The sequence below is a fragment of the Myiozetetes cayanensis genome, unplaced genomic scaffold (assembly GCF_022539395.1).
Source record: "Myiozetetes cayanensis isolate MyiCay16 unplaced genomic scaffold, myiCay2020 scf3, whole genome shotgun sequence".
Lineage (NCBI taxonomy): Eukaryota > Metazoa > Chordata > Aves > Passeriformes > Tyrannidae > Myiozetetes > Myiozetetes cayanensis.
Window position 1 is genome coordinate 72,526,908 of NW_026087521.1, and position 27,566 is coordinate 72,554,473.

Below are 27,566 nucleotides of genomic sequence, written 5' to 3' on the forward strand. Positions count from 1 at the left end.
TATTCCTTAAATGAGTGATTAGTGATTTCGTGATGAGGAAATAATGAGAAATACTCACTAAACTACTGCCTTCAGCAATGAATTTTGTATTTGCCAAATTCCCAGGGGCAATATGCTGACTACAAAAAGAGTTTGAGTAAAATTATTGGTTTTGCCCTTTCTGTTGTCTTGGCTGTGACTGAAAAATATGATTATTATCTTCAGTACCATATGATTTAGCTCATAATAAAGGTGCCTAAATAAACTTAGTCTCGCTTAGTTATGCTTGTCTGGCCATGTTTCAGATCGTTCAGCTTTCAGCAAAAACAATAATAATCAGTTTTTGAGTTATCACTAGTCAAATTATAACCAATAGAAGTACATCCTTTATAGACATCTATATGATGGCTTTTGTAGTTATATGGGGTTTTTTTCTGCTGTGGCCTTGACGATGATAAGTTTGCAATAAATCTTAGACTTGCAGTTGATGCAGGTCCTAATGTATTTTACTGTTAAGGCAGGAAAGATAGAAAAAGTCTCCTTGGAGAAATTTAAATCTTACTCAGACTGTACATTTCCACTCTAAGACAGAAAAAAATGCAATATAGACTGTTGTTAAAGTCCTGCTTTAGACTACTAAGAATACATGATAGACTGGAAGAAAAACCTGATATATTTTTCTTCATGTGCTGATTGAAAAACAAAGCAGACCTTCCAGATTTCCTTCCATTTGACTTTAATGCTGGGTTTTCCTACTGAAATGGGAAAACCTAATTCAACTTTAGAAAGCAGAAGAGAAGCCAAGATATAAATATGTCTTGAATAATTGTGAAATAACTTATTGAAAAACTTCCACTCCCGAAACTTATTGGAAGAACTCTGTAATATGGAATACAGATTTGACCAAAAAAAAAAAAAAAAAAAAAAAAAGGGATCATGAGAGCAACAAATCTGTTTGTCATCTGCACAGGAATACTTAGTCATTTGAATAATACAATCAGGGAGTGCAGTGATACAGACACAGAAAAATGCAGGGCCAAGGATAAAGTCCTGTGGGACATCAGCTGTAAGTGGAAAAGGACTGGATTAAGGATGGCTGTATTAAATAACAAGTGAATGGTCTAACAAAAATAACCCCAGCCAGGAGCACGTTGTTGGCTTTGGTGACACATCCAGAGTTCAGTGAATCAGCAGTGGTGACTTTGGGCATTCAGGATAGCAGAGTGGCAGCATTTCATCAGAGCAAGCTGAGGAGCACACACACCTCAGTCGTTCCAGGGGATTAAGCAGATGGCACCCCTTCAGTGGATATCTCCAGCAAACAGTTACAAACCCACCCTGGCAATGAGAAAAGCAAGTTCTAACTCCTGGTGATGTTTGCAACACAATAGGTGCTCTGGGAATGAGTCAGGTGAGCAGATCTTTGCCAGACATCGTAAGGATAATGGCAAAAAAAATGGCATGCAAAGACACCTGGAAGTGCTGCAGGTGAAGCCTTGGAAAGTGGGGAAAGGAGCCTTAACAGAAGAGTAGCCCTGTAGGTTTTATTTTGGTGACCCATAGGAAACTAGCTGGATAGTTTATCCCTTGAGATATGATATGAGATTGATGATTTAAAATGGTACTTTAAATTTCTTTGATTCATCTGAATGCTAGGAATATATAGGAAGATGTGGGAGATATGGTTACTAATGACCCCAAGCTGAGTATTCAGCAGTCCATTGTTCTGCATCTTTTGTTTGACACAGAACAGGATTCAGCTGGTCCTCTTTTCCCTACTTCATTTACTTTGCATTAGTCTTTATTAAAATTATCTCAATTTCCTACCTTGGGGTGATTCCTAAGCCTTTTAAAGATTTTTAATGGTCTGATTCCTCAGCATCTGATATCACTTCACGAACAGCACAACCTTCCAGCATAATTTTGTTCAAATATACAAAGGTCGTATTCTTTTCTCTCAAATCATTTGACTGATTTTATTTGCAATCTGTGTAGTCATATGAGCCTGAGCTGGAAACAACCAATTAGATCAGACTGTCCCTCCTCTTGCCAATGTGGAATACAGTCCCCCAGACAGGGGACACAGGCTTGATTTTAGCCAAAAAGCTGAGAAGAAGCCTCCTGATCTTCGCCCACTGAAATTTAAACTCTCATCTGCTATTAATCTATTTCCAGCAGATGATTACCAGAACATCTGCTCATGCCCAGTAAATTTTTACTTCCTTCTCCTAAAGCTGACTTCCCTAGTGGGCTGATGAAAGAGTCATTCTGCAGCTCATCCTTCTCTTTAAAATAGCCCTGGTCCACTGAAGAAATGTTAGCTCATTTCCATCTAACTTTCTTTTTAAAAAAGGAGGCATTAGGAAACCCAGCAAATGCATGTTTGGGGTTTACCTGAAGCTGCAAGCACTCACAGGCTTTGAAAAGATTAAAAACTCATTGTAAATGTTGATGCCAGTGTGATATGATACAACCTTGGAAGCTGGAATAGTTGGGCAAAACTGAAAGTGGGAGCCTAAAGCAAAGCCCAGCCAGAGCAGGGGAAATGTTTCTGCTTGTTGGTTCAGATGGGCACAGAAGCTCACTAATGAAGTCATATAACTTACAAAATATCAACACACACACACATACAAAAAAAAAAGCTCTAGCTTGGGGGTTTCTTGTTCACATGATTTTAAACTCTGGACCTGTAGCTTTCTGTCATTGTGGTGCTCACACAGCTACCCTGTATGCAGCAGATTTACGGATTTTAGAGAATTAGAAGATTCATCTTTTAAAGGAAATGTCCCTTTGGAGCCCAGCTGTAACAAAAATTGACTACTCCCTGTGATTGCCTATTGATGAGCGATTTACTTGGAGCTGCCACTTTGAAACAGTTCTGCTGCTGTTCAATAATATTTAAATACATTGTTTTCACTTTGTTCCAGAATAAGAGCCAAGGACTGAGTTTTGTCCGGATCCACGCCCCTTGGCAAGTGCTCAGTCGGGAAGCAGAACTCCTGAAAATAAAAATGCCCACCAAAAAGGTAGGTCTGTCTCCCATTTCCCATCAACAAGTTGTGTGACTGAGGGAGGAGGGATCAGAACGGCCACTGACCGTAAAGAAACCCACGGAGTTACTTTATTTCCAAAATCAGAGCAGATGAGCTGTCAGGCTTATTGTTCTAGGGGATGAAACATTTTGGGATGATTTACTGCTCGGAGCTGTGTTTAGGGCGGGATTTCCAAGGGGGTTTTCAGAGGCAGCTGGCTGATGGTCTGCAGCCAGGAGAGTGATGACAGAGGTGACTTTTAAGGCAGGCTTTGAAAATCGAGAAGGCAGTGGCTGCTTGGATTTTTGTCAAGGACTTTTCCTCCAAGGTGAGGTGAAGTATGGAAGGCAGTGTGATAGCTGGGCATTGCCCTAAGACTTCTCTAAACTCTGCAGATGCCCAGAGAGAGTGTCCTGGTGGTATTAATGACTTAGTGAATTCAGACCTGCCTATTGCCATTAAAGCTTCAGCTCATTATCTTCTCTACAGTCTGTTTTTAGGATAGTTGGTGACAAACATTGTAAATTCTGTGTAGCAGATCCCCAAATCCGTGGCCCTGCAATGATTTAGCCTGTTGGCTAACAACTCCACTGAAGTCAGAGCAAGTGCCTTGTGCTTTCAGTTATGGTCATCTTCTATTGCACTGATGAACACTTGTTTCTTTGAATTGTCATTAGAATTAACAGGCAGATTAATTTTATTTTCTTCCATGGCGTTGTTTGGGGTTTTTTTTTGTTTGTTTGAGAGGTTTTCTTCATATTGATTGCTTTCACCCAGCAAAAGCTTCAGTGTTGTTCACATCTCAGGCTGCTAAAATCTGTCATTGTTGGAAGATTGGCCAAATCAAACCTGCATACTCTTACTGGATTGTGTTTGCATCCCAGAGGGAAAAAAAAATCTGGATATTTTGGATCAATCTTTGAAAATGAGTAGGTTTTGGATAACTACAGTAACTCTAGAAACTTTCTAGAAACGGACCCACATATTTAGCTGTCTCTTTGATCCCTTTCCAGCTTCATTCCTTTTGTGCATTTTTAGTGCCTGCTCATTTCTCCCTCCTTCTGCCCTCATGGGGATTTTCTTCTTCTATCTTTTTGCAGATGAACTAAAGCAAATTTTACACTATTTTAATGGATGAATATTGCCATGATGTTGGTCTGAGTTAAGGTCTTTCCAGGAGCTGCCAGTCTCCAATGGCCTCCCGAGTCATTCACAAACAATTCTGCATCCCCTTGTCTCCTCTGACTGGGAGAAAAAAATCATCTGATATCTCTAGTGAAGTAATGGCAGCACTTCCAGAAATCAAGATGGATGGGAAAATTCTGTTCCTGTCTTATGACTTTTTTTTTTTCTTTTAATTAAAGACATTTGGAAGAAAAATCAAAAATTAACTCTGAAAAAATTGAAATCTTGTATATTGGGGATTTGGCAACACAAAATGAAAAATTTAGTCAGTAACCACTAAAAGAAAATTCTATTTTTGTTCAGAGAGACATAACGTTGTTCTCAAGGGACATAAGGTATTTTTTTGTGATGTTATTTTATTTATTCAAGGATCCCATGAATCCATAAAAAAAGCATTTTCCATGGAAAGTACTTCTGCAACTCTAAACACAACAAATGGGTTGCAATTTATTTTTTTTTTTTTTTAAATTGTTCAGTCCTAAACCATCTTTCAGAACAAATGACAGGCTGGAAGAAGTACCTTTTGAGCACTTTTTACTATATATAAACTCCTGGATAGGATAATACAGTTGGTTTTGGTGGGTGAGACTGGACCGAGCTCAAATATGAGCATGGGGAACAAACAGTGGGAGGAAGAAAGAGGGACAACTGGGAGCAGTGCTCCATTCCCAGAGCTCTGGGATTAATGAGTCTTGGTGGAAGTGGCACTCCCACTCCTGGAGTGCCCTCCTAGACCTGATATTGGTAAATAGGGAAGGATTTCTGGGATGTGTGATGCTCCCAATGAGCAAAAAGGCCAGCAGGGTTGTTACTCTGGATTTCAGGAGAGCAAAATTTGAAGCTGCTCAGTGAGCTAGTTGGCTAACAGTGTTCCCTGGGACTCTGCTTTGGAGGGCTTAGGGGTCCATGACTGCTGGGCAGCTTTAAGACTGTGCTTTAAAAGTGCAGTGCCTCATAATTCCAGCTTAAGTCAAGCAAGGGGGAGAGGAAGATCAGCTTGATTGAATGGGGAATTGCTCGTGGAGCTTGAGATGAAAAAGAAATTTTCCATCTCCAGAAACAAGGCCAGGCCTCACAGGAAGATTACAGGGCTGTGATTCCCATATTCAGGGAGAAAACACGAAAGGCCAAAGCTCATCCAGAGTTAAAACTGGCCAGTGTTGTGTCGTACTACAAAAAGGCTTCCTAAAGTGTCTTAACATCCACAGGTGGTGTAAGGAAAATAGTGGACCAACACTTGTTGAAGATGTTGATAAAATGGGGATGAAGGAAAAGTGGAGATCTTCAGTGTTATTTTTTTTTTTGTAACCTCATTATTTTATATTAATGGTAGACCTTGGTCTGCCTGGACCTCTAAGCCAGAGGAACACAGCTGTGGGAACAGAGACTTCCCATTTGTGGACACTGAATTCTTAGGGCACTCTCTGTATCAGCTGAATGTCCCTAAGTCCATGTGGCCTTGGGAATTCATCCCAGAATACTGAAGGAGTTAGCAGGACCCCTTTCAATCATCTGTCTTGGGAGTCTGGGGAGGTGCTCACTGACTGGAAGCTAAATAATCTTATTAGAATTTACAAGAGGGAAGACCCAGGAAATTTCCTACCTGTTATTCTAACCTCAGGAATAATTGTGGAGAAGGTCATGCCAGGTGGAATTGAAAGGCATGTAAAGGACAATGAATTCATCAGGAACAGGCAATAAGGTTTCACAAAGGGAGAGTCCTGTCCAACTAATTTTATACCCTCCTGCTATAAGGTTTTCTCTCTAATGGACGATGAGAAGGAAGCAGATGGGATTTTTTTTTAGGATTTTAGTAAAGCTTTTGATATTGTCCCTCACAGCATCCTTCTGGACAGGTTTGACAGTGAGATGAGCAGTAAAAAAGTACTGTTGACCCTCTTCATGGGACAAGAAGCCTTGCAGAGGGATCTGGATAGACATATAGCAATTATCACCCACCAGTTATTGATTCTGCTGGGGCAGTCTGATTTGCAGCAGGTAAAGGCCCTTCCTGCTTCGTTTGCTCTCTCTGTTTCCAGTTACAAAGCCAAAATAATCACTCTGCCTTTCAATCCTCTGCCCTGCAGCTCCTGGTTTGGTTAGATTTCTTTGGGATAAAATATAACAAAATCATCTTTGGCCAAAAGATAGCAGGTTTAGGTTGGATTTTAGGAAGAAATTCTTCCTTGGGAGGGTGGGGCAGGCCCTGGCACAGGTTGCCCAGAGAAGCTGTGGCTGCCCCATCCCTGGCAGTGTCCCAGGCCAGGTTGGATGGGGCTCTGAGCAACCTGGGACAGTGGAAGGTGTCCCTGCCCATGGCAGAAGGCTGGAATTAGATGATCTTTATGGCCTCTTCCAACCCAAGCTGTTCCATGATTTTATGATTCTATGATAAATCTTGTGTTAACAATTCTGCTCTGAGTTTTTCTCTGAAAGCAGCATTTTGGAAGTGCAACCCGTATGGATTCTGGTGCTTGCTGTTATATGGGAATATGTCTTCATAGAAAACATTTAATTACAGATTTAAACTTATGTGTGTAGCAAAATCTTTGGCTTTTTTCTTCATTTTAGTGGATTTTTTTGAGGGACCCGCTAATGTACGGTTTTATTTACTCAGATGTATGAAATCACAGAGGAAGGAGGAATACTGAAGACATTAAATGAAATATGGTGCAAATTGACTGAACCCCTGCAACCCCAGGTGCCACAGCAAGAAAATACTAAGATGAAAAACCTGTCCTACCCTTTCTCCAGAGAGAAAATATATTTGTGAGTACTTGAAAATGTGATAAACAGTGAAGAAAATTGTAATTTATCATTTAATGTTGTCATTTTTTTCTACCCATGTTTCAGTCAAAATTCAGAAATTTATCAAGTATTTATGGGAATCCTGAGGAAATGCCCAAGTTGTCAGATTTTCAGTGGAATAACTAAAGCCTAAGTAGCAGAGTCTTCCTTCTGCTGGATAAACATTGGAAGCAGTGCATCAAATAAAATGTCCATGTGTTTAGCTTGAAGTGCAAAAATCCTACCACCAAGTTCCTGATTATTTTGTTCAGGATATTACTGCCTGTTTTGAAGAAACAGAGAACTAGTAAAAACACGATAATATTTCCCCTCTTGATAGATTTATTATAGCAATTAAAACTTGGCTAATAATATGCAGATAAGGAATTCTTGACACCTGCCCTTTCACTCAGAATAATATTTCTGGGTCCAGTTTGACATTAAACACTCTTTTTTTTAAGTTGTGGGTGTCTCCTGGTATTTATGTTTGATAAATAAAATTCAGTAATAAATACAATGACCCGCCATTTCATTTATTGCCCTCTGACAAGTTTAATTGATTCTGAACACAAGTCAAATTGATGGAGGAGAATAAGCTGGGAAGCTAATTTCACATATGGTGATTTTAAGGTTTAAGGGAAGGCATAATTCCAGTGGAATGGCTATTTGAGAGCAAGTGAAATGCTGACTGTTTGGTCGCCTGGAGAAGAGTAATGAACCTGTGCATTAGGTTGATTGAAACCTAATAACATCACCTCAGGATGCTGTAGTGTTGAGGGGATGTTATGAGAAAAATATTAAAAAGTCATATTTTGTAAACAATAGGCAGGTTATTATTTTGTATTAGTTAATAACTTTGCATTTTTATGCCCACCATCACTGCAATCCAGGTAGAACTCGGAATGTCTGGGTCTTAAATAATGCAGTCTATTAAGCCACACTAAACCCTCTATATTTCCTTTAAACATCTGTTTTTCTTGTTAGCTGCGGTTTCTAAATGAATTCTAAATTAGAAGCTTATATCTTATCTTAATTATTCCTTCCATGTCTCACAACAGAACTGATTTTTTTGGTTTTTTTCCCCTTGTGATGTTTTAGGTATAACATCAAAGACAGGGACACCTTTTTTGACAACGCCACCCGCAGCCGAATAGTAAGTGAGCAAAAGTAACACGTCATTCTTGTGGTGGATGGGATTTGCTTTAGCAGTGAATGTTGGTAAATACTTTGCTGATCTCATCAATTTCTGTATTTCTCTGTTCCTGTAAAACACTAAGGAGTCATGTGTATGTAAAGAATCCTTTCCTGGAGCTGCGCAGTGGTCCAGGAGAAGGAGGTGCTGTGCAGGGAAACTACGGACTCCTCTCCATCCTTCAAAGCTCTCTTAAGCCCTGTTCCTAATTTTTAACCAGATTTTATTCCATAAAATATATATTTCACATATACATATATATAATCACGTAGCATTTAACTATACTTCATGTAGTTTTATAAGGATGTGACAGCAGGATTCAGCCTACAAATGTTAGGGCATGTGATCCACTGGCAAAACATGCTAAATGACCTAAATATATGTGCAAATGAACACTAAAGAAGCCACCTGTTCTAAAGCTCCAGTTTGTTTGTAGCTCCACGCTGAAAGTCATGCTAAAAGAGGATTTGAGTGCTATCCCACTGCTCTTTTCCACAGGTGAGGGAAATTCTGAAGCGCACGCCCACGAAGGCCAGGAACAGCATGGGTAAGATGGAGGGAAGGGAATGATTTGTGCTCTCCTGAAAGGAATTGCTTGGGTATCTCACAGAATATTGATCCTTCCAGCAGGACACGAAAGTATGCTGGCACACTTTCACTGAAAAAACCAAACCAACAAACTAGAGGTTGAAACAAATGCGTTTTCTGGGCATAAAGTCAGACTTTCTGGACCGTGGTTTGGATAGGACGTGGTAATGGGAGCTTGCTTTTCATTTCTACAGGTGCAGGATCTGGCACATAACTTGCATTTCATGAATTGTTATAAAATTGGATTCGATTGCTCTGTGATCTGCTTTTGAAAATTCAGATTTCAAGTGCAATATGTTGTATTAGTTCTTTCAGCAGCATATTTTTCTTGCCATTTCGATAGAACAATACGTCTATCCAGGTTATTTTTATTACTGCAGCCTTAAAAATTATCTCCATGAGCTGCCCACTGAAATATGTGACTTAAATGCGACCATTTTGAAGGCACTTTTGGGATGACTCTGAAGTACTCAGAGCTATTGTTTTCTTGAGGTTCAGAATATATATATATATATATCTAGGTGTGCTTATTCTCTTTTATCCCACCCATTGTGAGATCATGACACATTTTTCCCTAGTGGCAAAGAGGTGATGGTGCTCCTTGTCTGGTGTGTTTTCTGAAAGTCTTTCTGCAAGTTTGACCACTTATGGACAGATCACAATGCCCAAGGATAATGTACCTGGCAAAGAATGTGCTGTAGCAAGATTCTGCATGGTCTTGATCTGACTTTTTCTAGCAACAGATGTCTTTGGTACAGCAGCTGGGGTGGAAAATAGATTCATTTAAGTTTCCCTGAAAATAGAACTCCAGTATTTTTGAAGTTACATTTAAAACCAAACCCAAACAAACCCCCCCAAACCAAAACGCCGTCTCTTTTTCAACCAAAAACAATTTGCCTTTTCCCACTATGAAGTTTTGAAGTTATGATTACCCACGCTGTTTCCTTTACAAAAAAAAAATGCCCTTGCAAGTAGAGGTCTCAAGAATCTGTTGAAAAATTAAGGTCTTTGGAAAGTGTTGAGGGGAAAGCTTGAGAGAAGCAATCCGTCCTACGAGGGCACAGTAGGAAGGGAAGGAGCATTTTATTAATGGGGGATTTTTTTTGCCTCTCACTTAGAGTTTTCTCTATTTTAATGGCTTGTTCTGGTTTGTAGTGTAACCAAAGTCATTATTAGAGATCGAAGCACTAGCAGTGGTTTTCCAGGTTTGTTTTATTTTAATGCTAAGGTGAAAATACAGGCTGATGCACTTCAAGCTCAGGTCAGCTCAAGATCCCATTTGACACAAAGTAAGTATTTTAACGTTGCCATCCTCTCCTTCTTTCTGGTCCACAGCCAAACCATGACTGTGCATCACGTTCACCCTAAATTTACTGGTTGTTTTGGTCTTCTGAGACCTTCCCCCAGAAGTTTCATATGTTTCATATGTCGCTAAGGCTTTCCCATCTCTCTGCTCTTAAGCTTAAAACCACTCACCATGATTGGTTTAAAAGATTTTTTTAAACATCATTGGGCTACTGGGGTTTTTTGTTTGTTTGTTTTTTTGTTTTTTAAGACTTCATTGTTTATTTTGCACAAGAGGCAGGGCAGTGATGTTGAAGTGCTCATAGCAGCCTTTGGTTGTCATAAACATGTTTCCTAATACAATAGGAAGAAAATAACAGACACATGAGCTTATAGATTTTTTTTTTTACAACTTCTAGGGAATGTCACAAAATGAAATCTGTAAGAATGTTTTCTGTTTTTCTGTGCCTACCTGCTGACCGTCTGATATTTTTTTTTATTTTGTTTAGGTATTACCACATTAATAGCAAACAATGTTTATGATGCAGCATACCCACTTCATGATGTAGGTATACTCTGTTAAATATCTAGATCTCTGCTGGTATCACTCAGTAGTGCATAGACATTCATGTTTGCTGGTCTGTAACAATAAACATTTATTCTGTGTGATTCTAATATGAAATCTAGTATAGAAGTGCATTTCAAGTTGTGACCTGAAAGTAAAATCAACAGTGTAGGTAGGAACTGAGCAATCTTTTCTTTAGTTTTATCTGCTTATTTAATTATTTCTTTTCTCTAGGGTGAATATGAAGGCCAAAATGATGACACGAATGAAAGAAAGGTAAAATACATTGCAAATTTTTTTTTTCATATTAGAGTTAATGTGATAAATGGGAATTAATGTTACATATTTTCCTCTATTTCTGCATATAAAAATTGTTTTTGCAAGATTTTTGTAAAGTCTCCTCTGAGGTATGTGAGTAAATTTGATTTGATACTTATTTCTTGAAGTGCATCAAGGTTGTCTCCACATGCATAGATTAGATTTTTCAACCAGTCAGGAAGCAAAGTTGTTAAATTATTTATATAACGATTTTCTTGTCCTAACCAAATGGTACCAGTGAACAGTGTTTACTAGAACGAAACACAGTTGTAGTTTTCATTTGGTTGTTCGTGCATTTAGATTGCATGTGATTTCTAAAAATCTGCTTCCAATTGTTTTGTAAATGAAGTTTCTATCGAAAGACATTTGAAAATAAATCACCCGCCAAGTGTCTGCACGAGAGAAGCTGTGAATTCAGACTGTGTTCAGTACACATGCTGCCTGTTAGAAATGGGGGAAAGCAATTAATTACTTTAATCTATTAAGATCCATTCCATGTTGTTCTCTAATGTTTACTCATTTTATTTTCCTTGATATGCAAACAACAGGGTAGGAAGTGAAGAGGGAAGATAGTTGGGAGAGGAAGGGGAGGAGGGAACAATGAAGGGAAAGGGAGTATTTGGACACTTACCATGTTTATTATACTAGAAATCAAATTACATATAATTTTTGGTGACCTGTAAATTATTTTATAAATATTTTTATCTCTGGCATCAGGTATTGGTATGAGCCATGTGTTCCTTGAGGGAGAGTTAGGAAAATGCCACGATTTGGCAAAACCAGAGTAGTTCTCAAGAGTGTAAAATTGCCACAACTGATAACTATTTCAGCACTAAAATGGAGACTGAGCTCACAGGTCACACAAAGAAATTTGACTTCTCCCATGCTGGGTTAGTAAAATTTGCAAACATAATCTGTGTAGTTTTTGGTGAATAATGATAATATTTGGCCACTAGATGTCTTCAAGTACCGTACACAATTTAATTCAGTGTATGAACCTTGGTAAGCAAAAGGGACAAAGTTAGAAAACTAACTATAAAGCATTATATTTGTGCCTGTTACTTTGATTTTTTTTGTTTGTCAAGAAATTGTCTGCTCTGAACTTGCAGAATTTTCTCTGAGCAAGTGATAAAGTAGTGGACTCTGAGAGGCAGCTCCATGGATTACTGACCGAGAAGGAAAGCAAAATTTTTAGAGAGGAAAAGTAAATGAACATCAGCCAATGAAGGAAGATTGGGTACTGTGAAATAGTGGGGGAAAAGGGCCTAAAAGAACTAGTGTCTGGAAAAATACTCACCCTACTAGTTGTATTTTGTGCTGCCTTCTTTTTATTCTGCCTATTAGGCTCAGTTATGAAGTGTTAAGTATTAAAAACATAAAAGCTTCTTTCCAGAAATACTTCATTGATTATTCACATATGTCCCTGCTGCCCAGCCATTGAATCTTCTGTATTATTCCTATGCATAACATCATCTGTTTTCTATCTGAATCTACTAGTCTCAGTGTTTAATTTCCTGAAAAAACCTGATCAGGTTTAAAGGAAAGAAGGGCATATTTGAGCTTTTTTTTTTCTTTTTTTTTTGAGTTTCTACCCCTTTTTTATTTTTGCCCAGTATCTTTTATTTCAATTTTCTTTTGTATAAGCCCAAAAAAAAAAAAATGAACTGGGTCTATCTGGGATACTTATGCCAATAAGGCAGCACAAGTAATTCAGGTTTATGTACCAATCTGTAAAATAAAGGGTTAATCTTTATCAACCATCTTTAGGATTTCCTTGGAGAAAATGCACAACGAAGCAACTCTTGTGTCACAGCCTATGAGAAGAATAAGAGGTTTTCAGTCTTTCCTAAGTCTTGTTTGGAATAAAGGATTTTTCCCTGTTTCAGTGAGATTTCTGCTCTAGAAAAAAAAAAACCCCAATCTTTTTAAGAAAGCTCTTGCACAGCAGCCTGGTAATAACTCACCATGAGTATAAACACTGGCTTGGTCTTTAAGCTTCCAGCCCCCTTGGCAAATTGCAACCCTTGCTTGATATCCGTCTGTTTGACATTAAGAAATCCATGAGGGCTTTGTTACCTACCTGGGAAATATGACCTGTTGTCATATGCTACAGCAACATCCCCACAATATTGGAAGCAGATTAGAAAATGTTATTATAAACTTACAGAGAGAGCACGATTTTTAAATGAAGCTGATAAAATATAGTAAACTACACTGCAAAACTCGTCCTAGAGTTCCTTTCAGTTTAATAAATATCATGAAAGGAAGCACATTGAGGCTTCCAGACTAAGCCTAATCTCGTAAAATTGCAGTGTTGGGACTGAGGTTTAGTGTGGGCAATACACATGAATGGAAAATTTTCATGCCCTAGGTTCACTTCTGCTGCAATGGCTTTTGGAATCAGAATAACCAGTGTGATTCTGGAGTGTGACATAATGCCATGACAGCCTGTTCCTAAACAGACAGCAATTTTACAAAGATCTTTCTTTTTGCTCCTCAAATTCTGTTCTGTAGCTGTGTTCAAACCAGCTTTTAGGTAGCTTTAAGAATTTAACAGCTTTAATTGTCTTCTTTTGTATGCTTGAGTGAATGCACTTAGCAGTATGATTATTTATGGAAATAACCAATGTTTTGTAGGTCATGTTGTGGAGTAATGACAAGGGATGATTTTGAATAGGTAACAACAAGTATTCATATGAAAATATCAATATGTCAGCCTCTTGAACTCCTGATGAAGTCAAAGGAAGTCAAACCCATTCTCAAAATTTCTTTCCACGATTGCAAAGCGTGTGCTCTGTAAGGGCAGCATTCTGCAATCCAAGACTCCACAATCCTTGAATCTCATTGCCCAATTCCCAATTGCTTAAAAGGCTTGCTCCCTGATCTGTGAACAGAAAATACTTCATGCTGTATTTCTGATGAGTACCCAGTGGCATAGCTCTGCACATTTAAATTTTCTTTATTCTGAACAGTAACACTTCATAAGGAAGAGGTTTGCAGAACCCAGGTCTTAGCTGCTTGCTTGATATTTATTTAGTTCTTTCACGTAGCATCTGCAGGAGGAGAGGCATCCTTCACTTTTTCTGAACTCCCTCCACTTCTTTTTGGAAAAGAGGGACAACAGGTTTGACATCCATTTTTTTGGACAATAAAAAGCTATAATCTATAAATAGGGACACTGTTAATTTAGTTTCATTTATAGTATTTTTCTCCTTTTTCTTTTTTTTTTTTTTTTAATGCACTCTGTACTTCCATGAACAGTTTTCAGTGACCACGTTGTCTTAGACTGTCTACAGTCCTCTGACAGCATAAAACTGTGAAAGGAATACAAACAACCCAAGGGTTGCTGGTGGGGTTGGAGCCTCGTAAGTTTGCACTGGAGTATGGAAAACTGCTTCCTTTTGGTGCACATATTTTTAACTCTTAGAAGATGTTTGTAAAAAAAAAAAAAGAAGGGGTAACTTGTTTTAAGTTGATTTTCTGATTTTTTTTTTTTTTTTTTTAAATTTGTTTAGTTGCTGTATCGAGAATGGGCGAGATATGGAGTGTTTTACAAGTTTCAGCCTATCCATCTCATAAGGTAATGTGGACTTGAATAAAACATCAAGGGACCTGGCTCTCAGCTGATGTTAATTTCTAGTGACTTCAGCAAATCTTGGATTGATCAGAACATTAAGAAACATGTTTTCACTGCTTTTCTGTGGCTCTGATGATAGTTTACTGTAACCAAAATACACTAAACAATTATGCACTTCTGGTTTTTGTGTAGTACTTATCCCTGGAAGAATGTCATACTCTAGGCTGGTTGTTTTTTTTTTTTTAAGTATTAATTCTATCAAAAAAAAAGGAATTTCCATTTACACTGGTGAAGTTTTATTGAAGACTATGGTCACAAAAGCTGGTGAATAACCAGAAGCTGGTGGTCTCATCATGAATCAGGGTGAAAGTATCTGACAGTTTCGAAATTGAGTTGATTTTTTTTTTTACTCCTGGTTTTACAAGTTTTAGTCATTTGAACACATCCATACGTGTTCCCAGTGGTTTTCTTGTGTATTTCTGATTTTTTTTTCTTTACAGACATAGAACAAGTTGGCCTTAACATAAGACAAAACAAACCCATCATGCTTTTTAAGGGTTTTGCACAATCTCTCTAAAAGAAAACCAAAACAAAACAATTTTTGTTGAATAGTATAATATACTATAATAATATTGTAATACTAAACCAATACTACTATAATAATAATAATATAATAATAAAATAACACTACTACTAATAGAATAATACTATAAATATTGAATAAAGAAAAGAAATGTTTGAGAAAACAGCTAATTTGAAATATTCTGACAAGTGACTAGGAATAAATGAACCTGTGATATTAACAAAGAGGAAAAAAAATAGAAAAAGCTCAACAAATACCTGTTTCTGGACAATTTGTGTGCATAGGAAAACTGGCATTTGTTACTATTTATCTTCTGAATAATGGAACTCCAGCTAGGTTTTATTACCTGATCTGCCCCTATGTCATTACCTGCAAAAGCTGGTGTTGGTAATATGGAGAGTCAATAATCTTTGTAAATTGTGTGTTTGTTGTATTTTGAGTTAAAGCTGAAATACTGGATATAGTTTTTCAAAGAGTTAAGCACTAACTTTTAATGTGAGAGGAATTGCTCTCTGCTGGGAGGGAGAAGGACGTTTCAGATTGGCAAGTGGTTGTGAGACCATCAAACCCTGTCCAGGTTCTGCAAGGCTCTGAAATTTCCTCTTCTTTTACCTCAAAGTTTTTTGGGGCAAGATTTACGTGCTTTTGGAACAACAGTCATTTCAGGCCAGGCTACTGTAAGGAACAGGTAAACTCAGAGCAGGATTACAACACCTGCTGTGTTGTTAGTAAATATTACAGGTGTGAAATTAAACTGTGACTGGCTAGAGGAATTCCCCAGTTTTACCAGACCAGCTGAATTAAAAATGAAGGTCCATCTGCTTACACTCCATCTTCATTTGTATTTTGCTGTCTCCATTATAATGTTTCTCTCTGCTGATATGATTTCATAGAGGTTCTGTGGTTTAAACTTCTGTGAGAAAATTTAAAAAAAAAAAAAAAACCAGACATGTGCAATTGATTCTCTGTTCTCAGAGACGATTTTTCTTGCTTTTATCTTCCATGCTTTGCTTGACTGCAAGTTTGGCTGTTACCACTAAAATAAATGTGGTTTTTATTTCCTGGGTAATGTAAGAGCTTTAGTGTGTATATATACCTGAGGAATGACCACCCCTCTCTTTCTGCAACTGCAGGAGGTTTCTTCACTTCTGTGCCGTGGGGAGGTTTGACCTCAGTCTCAGTGTGGATATTTATTCCCTTGGCAGACATCAGTCACACTTGGTGCATTTTGAGAATTTACTGTGATCCTTCTTTCTTAGATTACTTAGATTATACCCAACATTTTCTTTTTTTCTGGTTATGGCAGGACTGTGTAACGTAGCAAGTTTACATTCAGGCTTTGATGGGCAGAAGCAGCAGCATTTATTTTGCCTTAAACCCTGTTTTGACTGGTGTTTTCAAGTGCATTAGCTCTGTTGAAGTATGTTGCTTCAATAATATTCACATGCCCAAATTAATTACACTTTCTTAGTCTAATTTTTCATACAGCTTGCAACAGTGGAAATATTTTTAACTATTCCTCATTCACCTTTATTCAGTAGGAATGCAAATTGCAAGTCCTTCCTTAACTAAAGTGTCCATGCAGGATGACTAGATGTGGCACTGTAGATGTATTATAAATTATCCCTGGTGCCTCAGCACCTTGCTTCTGAACACACAGTCGTTGCCAGTTCCTAACTGATTGTACACCAAAGCTAGAAAACACATATTTGTTATTCTCCCTCGTGGTACAGGTCTCTTCTAAGGTCTGACATCCTGAGGGAATTTAACTGCACAGTCAGCCTTAGAAAATTTGCAAGTTCTTAATAACAAAAGGAGATAAAAGACCACGACAATATTGACTGACAGTTCCATTCACCTCTGTCTCTTAATCTGTAAAAACGTTTTGAGAGGGAAATCACGAATTATTTGGTAACAGATACCTTAGGCCAGAAGTACTGAGAAGGCTTTACCCTGTGTCTCAGACACCCCTGGACTGGGAAGGCATGAGGGATGTATTTACAAGCAGAGGATGAAAGCTGCAGTCCTAGGATGTGCAGGGCTCTGGAAATTTGCACCTCTTCTGTCATTCAAGTTTAATTAATTTTTACTAGAGAGGAGTTTCTCCAGTGTGCCTGTCACTTAGGAGGTCTAAATGACAGAGGAAGGGAGTAATCCAAGGTTACTGCTGTCACAAAGTGGTGGTTACCCTTCTGATACAAAGTCTTACTTAACTCCTGGAAAACCAGGAAGTTTTCTTCTTAATGGACATCTTAAAGCACCTGCAGGTGGAAACCTATGCAAGAACTGAAATTCCAGGTAGGGGACCATCACTGTAGAGAGGAGGTCCCCTTTTGGTGTCTTGTTATTGGTATAAGATTACCTCACCTTAGGAAAATCAAGCAGAATTAGATAATTTTTAATTGTGATGGAGCTTATTTTAGTATGAGTGCTTCTGCAAGGTCCCAGCTAATCTCCTTTTTCATGTCTTAATTCCTATTTCCCATTGCTGGGACTTCACTAAACTTAATAACTAAGAAAGAGGCTACATTATCTATAGCATGATTACTTTCAAAGCTCCAAGTGCCTCTTGCTGTAAAGCCTAAAACTGGGAAGACATGTGGAGATTAAGACTATGTATACAATAACTCTTTTTGCAGGAGTAGGTGGTAGTAAATATTATTTACAGTGTATAGCCCATAAATCAAAACTTGGGGAGTTTCTGTTGCTCAAGCTGTCTACCTAATATATTTCCTCCTTCCTATCTTCAACTATGTTTTCCTTTGGTGTGGAAAGTTGTTTGAACTCGGTCTGTGATGAATTCTGGCCTTTCCTCGCAGTGTACCCGTGGTGAACCTGCTCTTGAAAGAACAGTTCCCAGTCCCCTCCTGCTCCTGCTCAGGGATGCTGTGTTCCTCCATCCTGTAGCTTGCTTTTCCTGGCAGTTTTCAAAGCAGTGACAGACCTGTGACCCAAAGTCTGAGTGGCTCAGCTCTGGACACTGCTGCCTTCACTGTCCATGCCCTGGGGTCTGTGCAGTGCAGGGCTCAATGTAAGTGTTTCTTCCATGGTGAAGATTAATTTGTCTTACAGCATTCCCCTAACTGTGGCCCTCTATCTTGCCTAATACACGAGCAAATCACTGCTCCTTTCACCACCATGCTTTGTGGTCACATCTCTTGAGGAGGAACATTTGACTCCACACACTCTCCAGAATTGTAAGGGCTTCAAAATAAAGTCTGCCATGCCCCTCCCTAATTCCAGCTGCACACACACATGTTGTTCAGGCATTGTTTATCCTAACTTTGGGGCTGTTGGTCCTCAAAGTGGTGATTCTCCTGTATGCTTTAACTCCTCTGCTCCCCTGTCTGCTCCTCTGTTGTTGTTCTGATCTTTATTTTTTTGTGGAATGGAACCCCTTTGGCAGAGAGCAGCCCTGTGGTATGTAGTTTCCTTTTTCCTTTGAGGGAGGAGGGAGCTTGCTTTCTTTTTGGATATTAGTGACCCCTGTGTTGAGAGTGCTGTGCTTTCCCCCTTAGGCCAGTGAGTTTCTGTAGCATTCTGAGACAGCACTCATTCCTGCCATCCTGGAGAGAGTTCCCTCTGTGAAGATGCTGAGGCTCTTTGCAAGGAATTCTGTATCAGGAAAAAGAAAAAAAACAACCAGATTTAAGCCTGAGAAAGTCCAAAGTGAGAAAACATAGCGCTAAGTAGAAAAATGCCCACGAGCTCTACCAGTAACTTTGGCAGCTGTCCATCGAGCTCCTTCCCAAACCTCTGCCAAGAACATGCCTCAGGCAATAATCTGAGCATATCTTCTCACTGTAACCCTGTTGCACTCTGGGTCCAACATCTTTTTGTAGTTCCAAGAAACTCTACAGCAAAGTTTCGTTCCCAACATGCGATATGTTGAGCTCACAGTTCACCATTAAAGGTCTGGGTTAGAGTGGGAACTGCTGTGCCAGCATCCACTCATCCTTGATGTCCTCCATGCCAGTTTTTACAGCAGAGAGATCCTTGGAGGAAGCCAGCAGCAGGTGGGACCCCTGGGGCAGAGTCCAAGCTGTTGAAAAAGGAACACTTTCTCCATCATTATAGCTCTTTCCCCTTCCCAGTGTCTGTGTGATCTCATTACCCCTCACAACACCACTTTATTTATGAACAGCCTTTAGCATCATGTCATACACCCATTAAATGGTCTGCATAATTTGGTGCTCGGTGCTAGGACAGCAATTTTCGTGTGAGTTGTGGGGAGTTTCCCCTCCCCTTGCTGGAACTTCTCATCACAGGGTTTACCCGAGTGCTCCAGCCATTGTTTATTGCAAAGCAGAGGGTTTTTGCTCCTGATGCATAAATCACTGGAGAGTTTGTATTGAATTATTCTGCTGGATGCTCTCTCTCCAGCCTGTGACTGAAGTGAGATGATTTACTTACAGCCCTGGGTTTCACAGACTTTGCCAGTCCTGTAGGAAGTGGTTCTCCCTCTGTTTTGTTTTGGCAAGAGCTTGGTCTTATTTATTGGTGCTTGTATGAGAGATGGAATTTTAAACTAGTAGGCTAGTGTTGCAGTGCTGAGGAAAAACAGATCCCTGCTTTCTGATAAACATAATTCTCAGGCTCCAGGTCACTGTCTGAGCACTCAGATCCTCACTACCACCCAGAGTCCTCACTCCTTCAGTGGGATTTTCAAAAGCCAAGTCCAGCAAAGGACGTGCAATATCTGCATCTACAAGCCAAGGCTCTGAAGATCCAAGCTGCTGCTCAGCTTCCTTCTGTCTCCCCCTTGAACTGTGGAATTTAGTAGGCAGCTAGAATTCAGATTTCTCTGTGTGCAGAACTTCCGGAGTCAGTAAAGAGAGGAGAAAAATGAGCATTTTAGTGAAATGTTGAGCAGGTGGTTACTGACATTGTGCATTATTGTCTTGGTGGAATAGCTGCAACTGAAGTGCTCAGAGATCAGAGGATCACAGAATGGTTGTGGTTGGCAGGGACCTCTGGAAGTTATTTGGTCCAAATCCCAGCTCAAACAGGGCCATCTAAAGCCAGTTTCCCAGGACTGTGACTAGGTGTAACTTGAATATTTCTTGGAAGAGGAAGACTCCACAACTTCCCTGGACAATCTATCTGAGTGCTCAATCACCCTCACAGTAAAAAAAGTGTTTCCTGATGTTCAGAGGGAACATCCCATGTTTTACTTTGTGCTCGTGTCCTGTCACTGGGCATAGCTGAAAAGAGCTTGGCTTAGTCCTCTTTTTACACCAGGCAAAACAATCTCAGCTCTCTTATCTTTTCCTCAAATGTAAAGTGCTCCAGTCCCTTAATCATCCTTGTGACCCTTCCCTGGACTCTTTCCAATGTGTCGATGTCTCATACTGGGAAGAGCAGTACTGGACAATCTGGTATTTATTTAATTTGACTATAATCTATTGACTTTAGTATTAACTGACATTAGAATTAACTCAGCCTCAAGAAGCCAGGCTGCCTGCTGTGGATCTTTAATTTTCCAGGTTTGTTGTCCAGCCTGTCGAGGTCCCTCTGGATGGCAATGTGGCCCTCCTGGGGTGTTTCTTATCTTTAATTGTCTGGAAATGTTTTCCAGGATTGGCTGCTCCGTGACCTTCCCTGGGACTGAGGTGAGGCAGGTTGGTCCATAGCTTCACAGGTCATTCTTCTTGCCCTTCTTGAAGATGAAGGTGACATTTGTTTTCTTACAGTCATGTGGGCACTTTCCCACTTTCCATCATCAAGCAGAGATTATCAAGAGTTGCCTTGCCATGACATCTGCCAGCTCACTCAGCACTTGTGCATCCCATCAGGGCCCGTGGACCTAAGTATTTCCAGTTTGCCTCAGTATTCCCTGACCTGATCCTTTTCCACTGATGCTTCATCTTCCTTGCCCCAGCCTTTCCACCCGATCTCTGGGACCTGGAATTCCTGAAGGTCTGAAAGATAACGAACCAGAAACTTGCCCACCTTTGACTTACCATGTGCACGTGGAGGTGTTTTGTTTGCCTTTCCATTTTTCTCAGAAGTCTTTAAATTATAATTAATTATAGTTAATTATAGTTTACATTATAGTTTACATTTTAATTATAGTTTAAATTATAGTTAAACAAGAAAGTTCTGTTACTCTCTCACTGTCTCTAAATGACAAGAGGCAAGCCTTGCCATCTCAAGGCATGCAGTGATAGATTGATCAAAAAAGAAATTTTTATACTTGTTTGTTATTAGAAATCATGCATCCATTTAGTAGCCACTAGATGGTGTCTATCTGACAGTAGTAATACTTAGAATGGAAGCACTTACCACTTCTCACTTAAAAAAAGAAGTACATTAAATGAATTCAGACTCTATTAAGGATTAACTGTGTTAGCTTGAAAAACAAGAAAGCATTAATGAAATATTAGTTATTATAAATGAAATTTATTTAGCAAAAGAAGCAAGTATTTGAGCTCCAGACTCTTAACCTAGATGATGAAAATTGTGCAAATTATCTTGTGAGAACTGAAGATTAGGAAAGTGATAAAATATCAGTGACCTCACATTTGTTCAAGTAACAATAAGCTAGAAAAGCTGAGTCCTACTAGATATTAAAAAATAGGAAGAAAATTACTAAGTAACCTCCTTTCCATTTGAAAAGAAAGGCTGATTCACTGTATCCTATTAAATACGTTACCCCTCATTTGTATGAGCTGACAGAGTTTATTATGAAAAAAGCTTTATATTTATAACTGAACGAATTATTTGTTCCTTATATAGAGTGTCACTTGGTTTCCTGAGTGGTTTACAAAATGAAACTTTACAAAGGCCGTGCACAGATCAATGCCCTCGGGCACATGGTGTGACTTGGGGATGGTCCTTGTGCGGGGCCGGGAGCTGGACTGGATGATCCCCGTGGGTCCCTTCCAACTCGGCGTGTTCTGTGCCTCTGTGAAACCAAAACACGCCCTGTAGAAACTCTGGAGCTTTTTATTTTTTCCCATAACAGAGGGGAAGATGCAGTTCCAGAGCTTCTGACTGCCCAGCAGGCTGTTTGCTTACACACTTGGAAGGTAGTCAGCCTTAATTTCTGTCTCGGTCACATTACACGTCTGCTTATTATGCTTCTATTGTTCTTGCTATTACAGTCAGCAAACAAAAGCTTTTTTCAGCTTATAATTCATCACCACAAATCATGCACTCTCAGTTGTACTCTGACAAGTTCTTGGAATGGGTGCCTGAAGTTCATGAATCTATGAAGCTCAGTGAGTGGCTTGTCCTAGTTTTACTTACTTGCAGGATAAGGTTTTACCTTTTGCTACTTTAAATTTCAGTTTATGCATAAATTCTGGTTGTTATTATTACTATTATAATTATTATTGTATTACTATTTATTACATATTTCCCCTAAATTTTTAATTTTTGAGTGCATTAGAATTCAAGAACTTGAACATTCCCTCCCTTCACACACATCAGCTGCTCCCTAAACAGAATCCTGTTATTTTGGTTTTCTTAAGAGCCAAGAAACCAGGGGAAAACATAGTTCTACACTGAAGTGAATTTCAGAATTTCTGTTGTCTAACAAGTTACAATGTTTTGACAGTGGGGTTTTTTTTTTGTCCTATAAGGGATCACATTTAATACTCCACAGTGCCTTGGAACAAAATATATCTGTAATTTAGGCAAGTTTGGCTCCGGACTTCAAGTCTTGTCGGAGGATGCAGCAAATATTTGTTAGCTAATGTTTTCAGACAAGAGTTTTAACTAAAAAGGCTTGATTAAATGGCTCCTCTGGCACATTTCTTCTTTCCACTTTTAGGGGAAGTGGGTGAGATTTGCAACCATATTCACAAACACCCCTATAATCACTCTTTACTGGATATTCTTGATATTTATATCCAGTTTAGGCAAAACCATGTGCTTTTACCTTGGACAGGGGTTCCTTTCTTTATTTTCTGTTATGCAGAACCATTGCCCTTTCTAATGGACTTTTTCTTTCCTACCTCAGACTCAGCTGCACTGCAATTTATCTGAGGTTCTGTGGCTGGGTTTTTTTCCTCCTCTTAAAATTTTAACAAAAAAAAAGTTTTCCAGTCTCTTGGCAAGTTGTTCCAAGGGGGATTGTCTTCTGCCAGGATCCTTTCTTGGCTTCCATGTTGCTCCATTTGGTGCACTCTCTGTATATCTGGATTTAGCAGTGATGTGTTCCTTCTTGGGGCTGCCTGGATGGGATGTGTGAATGCACTGTCAGGCACAAACATGGTAGAAATCTCTAAGATCTCTGGATGCACAGCAGCCTCAGTGCTGCTGCTGAGCAGTAATTCCACCCAGGTGTCCCAGATGGTTGCAATAAATGCTTGAATCCTGCCCTGAGAAAATTTTCAGGGGAAGAAAAACGACAAATCCAGAAAAGTTTGGACACGGGCGACTCTACCTGGAGTGACAGGGTGGGGTGGGCAGAGCTGTTACTGTTCCTGATTACCTTGCAGGGACTGGGGTTTTCTCTGTGCTCCATCAGCCTTCCTGAAACAAGTGTGCAGTTCTGGGATGGAAACTTCAATTTGGGGTGAAGGATTATCTCAGAACCGAGGAAAAGTCTGTGTTCTTCACTTGATACGCGCCAGAAATTCATTCTCTCTTTGTAAGGGTAGCACTTGTTCTACCTTCAATTTAATGGTGGATTTTCTTCCAGTGACAAAGGCCCCTGAAAGAACTTTGTTGTGTTCCTGGTTTCCATTTTCCCCACTGTTCCTGCCCAGTTTTCCACAGGCCTATACTGGGAACTGTCTTGCTGTGGGTCAGAAAGGGAATGTGCACCTGGGCTGGAAGCTGGGGAGGGAAGGAGTGTTTTCAAACTGGCCTTGCTAGTAGGGGTGTCCTGACATGAAACCATACTTTTCTTGTCCTTCCTAACAGCAGAAACACCAGAATCTTGTGCAAATGGGTTTATTTTGAAGGCATAAGCAACACATGTGACTTGTTGGACCATTTGCAAGGGGGAAACGTACCCAATGACTGGCTGTAAATCAGTTTAGTCTTGCACAGAAACTATTGCATATAAAACACCCCTTCACCGAAGGGATGGTGGAACTATTCATAAACATAAAACAACAGATGGCCTAGAATTGGGGATGGAAATTAAAAACTGGGGAGTTTTGGACAGAGTTCCCCAGTTAGGTGACTCACAGCGTCTTCTCCTCGCTTTTTTAACTTTGTTCCTGAACATCTCCAGAGTTCTTTCCAGCGTGTGTCACGCACCACATGCTCTATTCACATTCCAGGTATCCCACACTTGTTTTCACAGAGTCAAAAACTAAGTGGTTGGGTTTTTTTCTCCTTCTCTCTTTTCTCCCCCCTTTCCCCAAACCTTGGTCTATTTATAAAGCTCCAAAACTTGTGACCGACGTGCAAAAGAGGAGGGTTTAACGATCAGTTCTTCTTTCTGACGTTGGTTTTTGCAACCAGACAGACCAGAGTGCACTGCAGATGTCTGGTCTGAGTGTTGTATGGGTGGAGCACAAGAAACAGGGTGAACATTTTTGCTGTGGCCTTCTCCGGTTGTGGAAGGGAACACACTTCCTACAGGTGGTTGTTGTTGCTGTCGCAGCATTTTCGTGTTGTTTCTGACAGTTTGCTGCAGTGCAGCTCTAGTTCAGCTGCTGCAGGCGTTGTGGGTGATTTGGCCAAATCTTCCCTTGGAGACGAGGTTCTTACTCAGGAGAGCTCAGTGCTTGGTAGGTGGCCATTTAACCAGACTTTAGAAAGCTTTCCAAAGTGAAAGGCACAGAATTTCACCTTGTGCTGTGCCAGCCCAGAACAAAAGCCTTGGCTGCTGCTCCTGACAGGAGCAGTGCACCTTCCTCATCAAAGCCATCTGCCCCTTGCCTTGGGTGTCCTCATGGCACAGGTGCATTTAAAGGGATATTTCCCTACATCAGATTACAGCTAGTGTGGAAATAAAGCCCATGCAGTGCTGAGGGCACGCTCTGGCATTCTGCAGTATCCATGAGATGCTTTGGAAAGGATTAGTCCTTAGCTTTGTCTGGATATGTGTGAGCTGGATGTGAGTTAGTTAGCTACTGAGTTAGGGCAAAACTCTGGTCTCAGCTCTCCTCTTTTCCCATGCCAGCACAAACCATGGGTAATTCCTTGAGTATAATAAAGTCTTGTTTTATCCCAATATAAATGAGAGAACACGCCAAGTTCTTGGTGCAAATACGCAAAAACTTGTAAAAATTCCTTTTCTTGACTTGTATCTTTCTCTACCATTGAAGAACACTTTTCTTTTCCTGATCATTCACTACAGAATCCAGCAGTGGCTGCAGTAGATGTTGGCACAGGTGGTCACAGGTGTTTGCAGAACCTTGACTCCTATTCATAGGAATTAGAAAACAGTTCTTGGGATGTGTCAAAAAAAGGAATGAATATGTCTACCTCTTGTGTTTTTATAGCTTGATAAACTCACATTTAAATTTATCATTATGCTTCCAAGCACTGCCATTGCTTCTCCATGGATTATTTCACTTTCTGGCACAATGATGGAAAGAGCTTGGGCACCCCAGTCTCAACTATTTTTCTTTTTCAAAACAGTTAAGCCTGTACAGTTTTCTTCTTGGCAACTGCTTTTTTCCATACTGCCAGGACGTTGTTGAGCTCTTCTCACTTCTTTTGGCACGGGTGCAAATAGCAACCCTTGGCTTTATAGGTTTACAGATCACATTTATCACTGGAAGGCTTAAAAATTCCAGGGGAAGCCTCAATGAGCCACAAACTTCAGCTTCAATGATCCTGGTCAGCTACTCTTTAATGCTTCTGGGATTTGAACACTTTCTGTGCTAATTTGTGTCCCTTTGTCAAAAGAACAGATGGTTTTGACAGCTTAGATTGTGGACTATTTTTCATGTCTGCTTTGACCTATTTGAAGCACTTTGCTGGCTGTGCATGCTGCCCAACTGTACAGACAAAGAAGCAGTAGTGAAGACATAACCAGAATCATCTCCCTGTCCTCCTCCTTGCTCTGTGTTGTTAGGATGTGCTGGGCAATATTTGCCTTACTGTCACATGCAATGTGTGTCACTCCTCAGTCCAAAGGAAACTTGAGACAAACTGGGTTTCCCTCTGCCCTGTGCTGTTCCAAGGCCATTGCTGCTGTTTGTTGAATCACACAGGATTGAAGCAAAGCTACAGCCCTTCCTATTATTTCTGTATTTCAATCATTTCCTCCTTCATATTAAGAAAATACTTAAAAACTCCCCAAAAACTGTGAACATAAAGGAAAAGAACCTCTTAAAAATTGCCTCAAAAATTGCCTGGCATGTGCCAGGTTACAGGGCAGTCTCACAGTATTCTGCTTATATTTGCCAAATCAAGACTAGTGGTTATCATTTTATGAAATATACTGTATCATATCATATTTCTTTATGTCCTCTCCAAATGTGATGGTCCGTGGTCCCAAGTGCTTGAAAACCATGCTGTGGTGTGAAAATGTGGAGCTGCTGAGCTGATACAAGTTGTTTAAAGAATAGTATTCCCACTGTGACTCGTGCGAGTTGTCTTCCTGAAGCAGAAGGATGGCCCAGCTAATTAAGTTGTTGCCCAGAAGGTTCCTGAAATTTCCCTCATTTCTGTGCTGGTTCTCCGAGCCATGGCATCCCCTTATACCGAAGATAATGTTGTCTGAGTGTCACCTCAAAGTGGTTTTGTTGTGTTTTCCCTTTTGTGATTGCACATATCCTTTCCAAAGTGTGAGCAGCCTTGGTTAGACATAAGCAGATGCAGGAACTTAGAAGGAAACACTAAAATAGGCAGGACTGCACTGCCAGCTTTTCTGTGTGAGAGCCTGGAGTTGTGAAGTTAGCTGCAGCTGGGATGGTGTGAGAACAGCAGGATCTGTAGTAATAAAAAACCCCCGCTGTTGTTTCCCTTATCCGTTTCATCTGAGCTGGAAATGACTGTGGATTCTTGTCTTGTTGTCCCATGGCTCTCTGCCTTGGTTGCAGTCCTGCCCCTGTCTCTCCTCTGGTAGGAGCAGCCTGGCCCTCAGACCCTGGAGTAGGAAATTTCAGTTTGACTCATGCTGCTGAAAGGGCTGGAGCTCAAACTCAGTAGATGTGTAGGTTTGTCCTTAAGCTTTGTCAGAATGGGATTATATCTGTTAAAAGAAATCCTGGGCCTCCAAAAATCTCATTTAAACGTTTTCATTAGGAATAATTTAAACCTGGGGTGCTAAACTTGGGAAAAACCTTCCCAGTGTGAGTGAGATCAGATTAAATCTCAAAGTGGGATTGTGCCCAACCTTTATGAAGAGCACGTCTTGTATTTGTTTTATTACACAGGATGTCATGAATTTCTTTTGGTTCTTGCTGTCTCACTGACTCAAAGGTCATGCCATGCCCTGAGTGCTCTCCGTGTGGCTGCTTTCTGTCCAGCATTGCTCCACCTTGTTCTCTGGCTTGTGGAATGTTTCCAACCATGTTGGGTTTTACCTAAATTCTGGTGACTTCTGCAGCTCTGTGAAG

The 27,566-nt window shown here is 39.9% G+C and overlaps 1 protein-coding gene across 1 annotated transcript in view; it reads left to right on the forward strand.

Moving 5' to 3' along the window:
* The window catches only part of ANO2 (anoctamin 2), a 121,136-nt gene that overhangs the window by 18,155 nt on the left and 75,415 nt on the right, over positions 1–27,566 (forward strand). Inside the window, exons 3-9 of the mRNA XM_050324557.1 lie at positions 2,907–3,005; positions 6,814–6,965; positions 8,082–8,136; positions 8,674–8,722; positions 10,557–10,612; positions 10,847–10,888; positions 14,446–14,510. Of these exons, the coding sequence (XP_050180514.1) occupies positions 2,907–3,005; positions 6,814–6,965; positions 8,082–8,136; positions 8,674–8,722; positions 10,557–10,612; positions 10,847–10,888; positions 14,446–14,510 (518 nt within the window). The remainder of the gene's footprint in view (positions 1–2,906; positions 3,006–6,813; positions 6,966–8,081; positions 8,137–8,673; positions 8,723–10,556; positions 10,613–10,846; positions 10,889–14,445; positions 14,511–27,566) is intronic.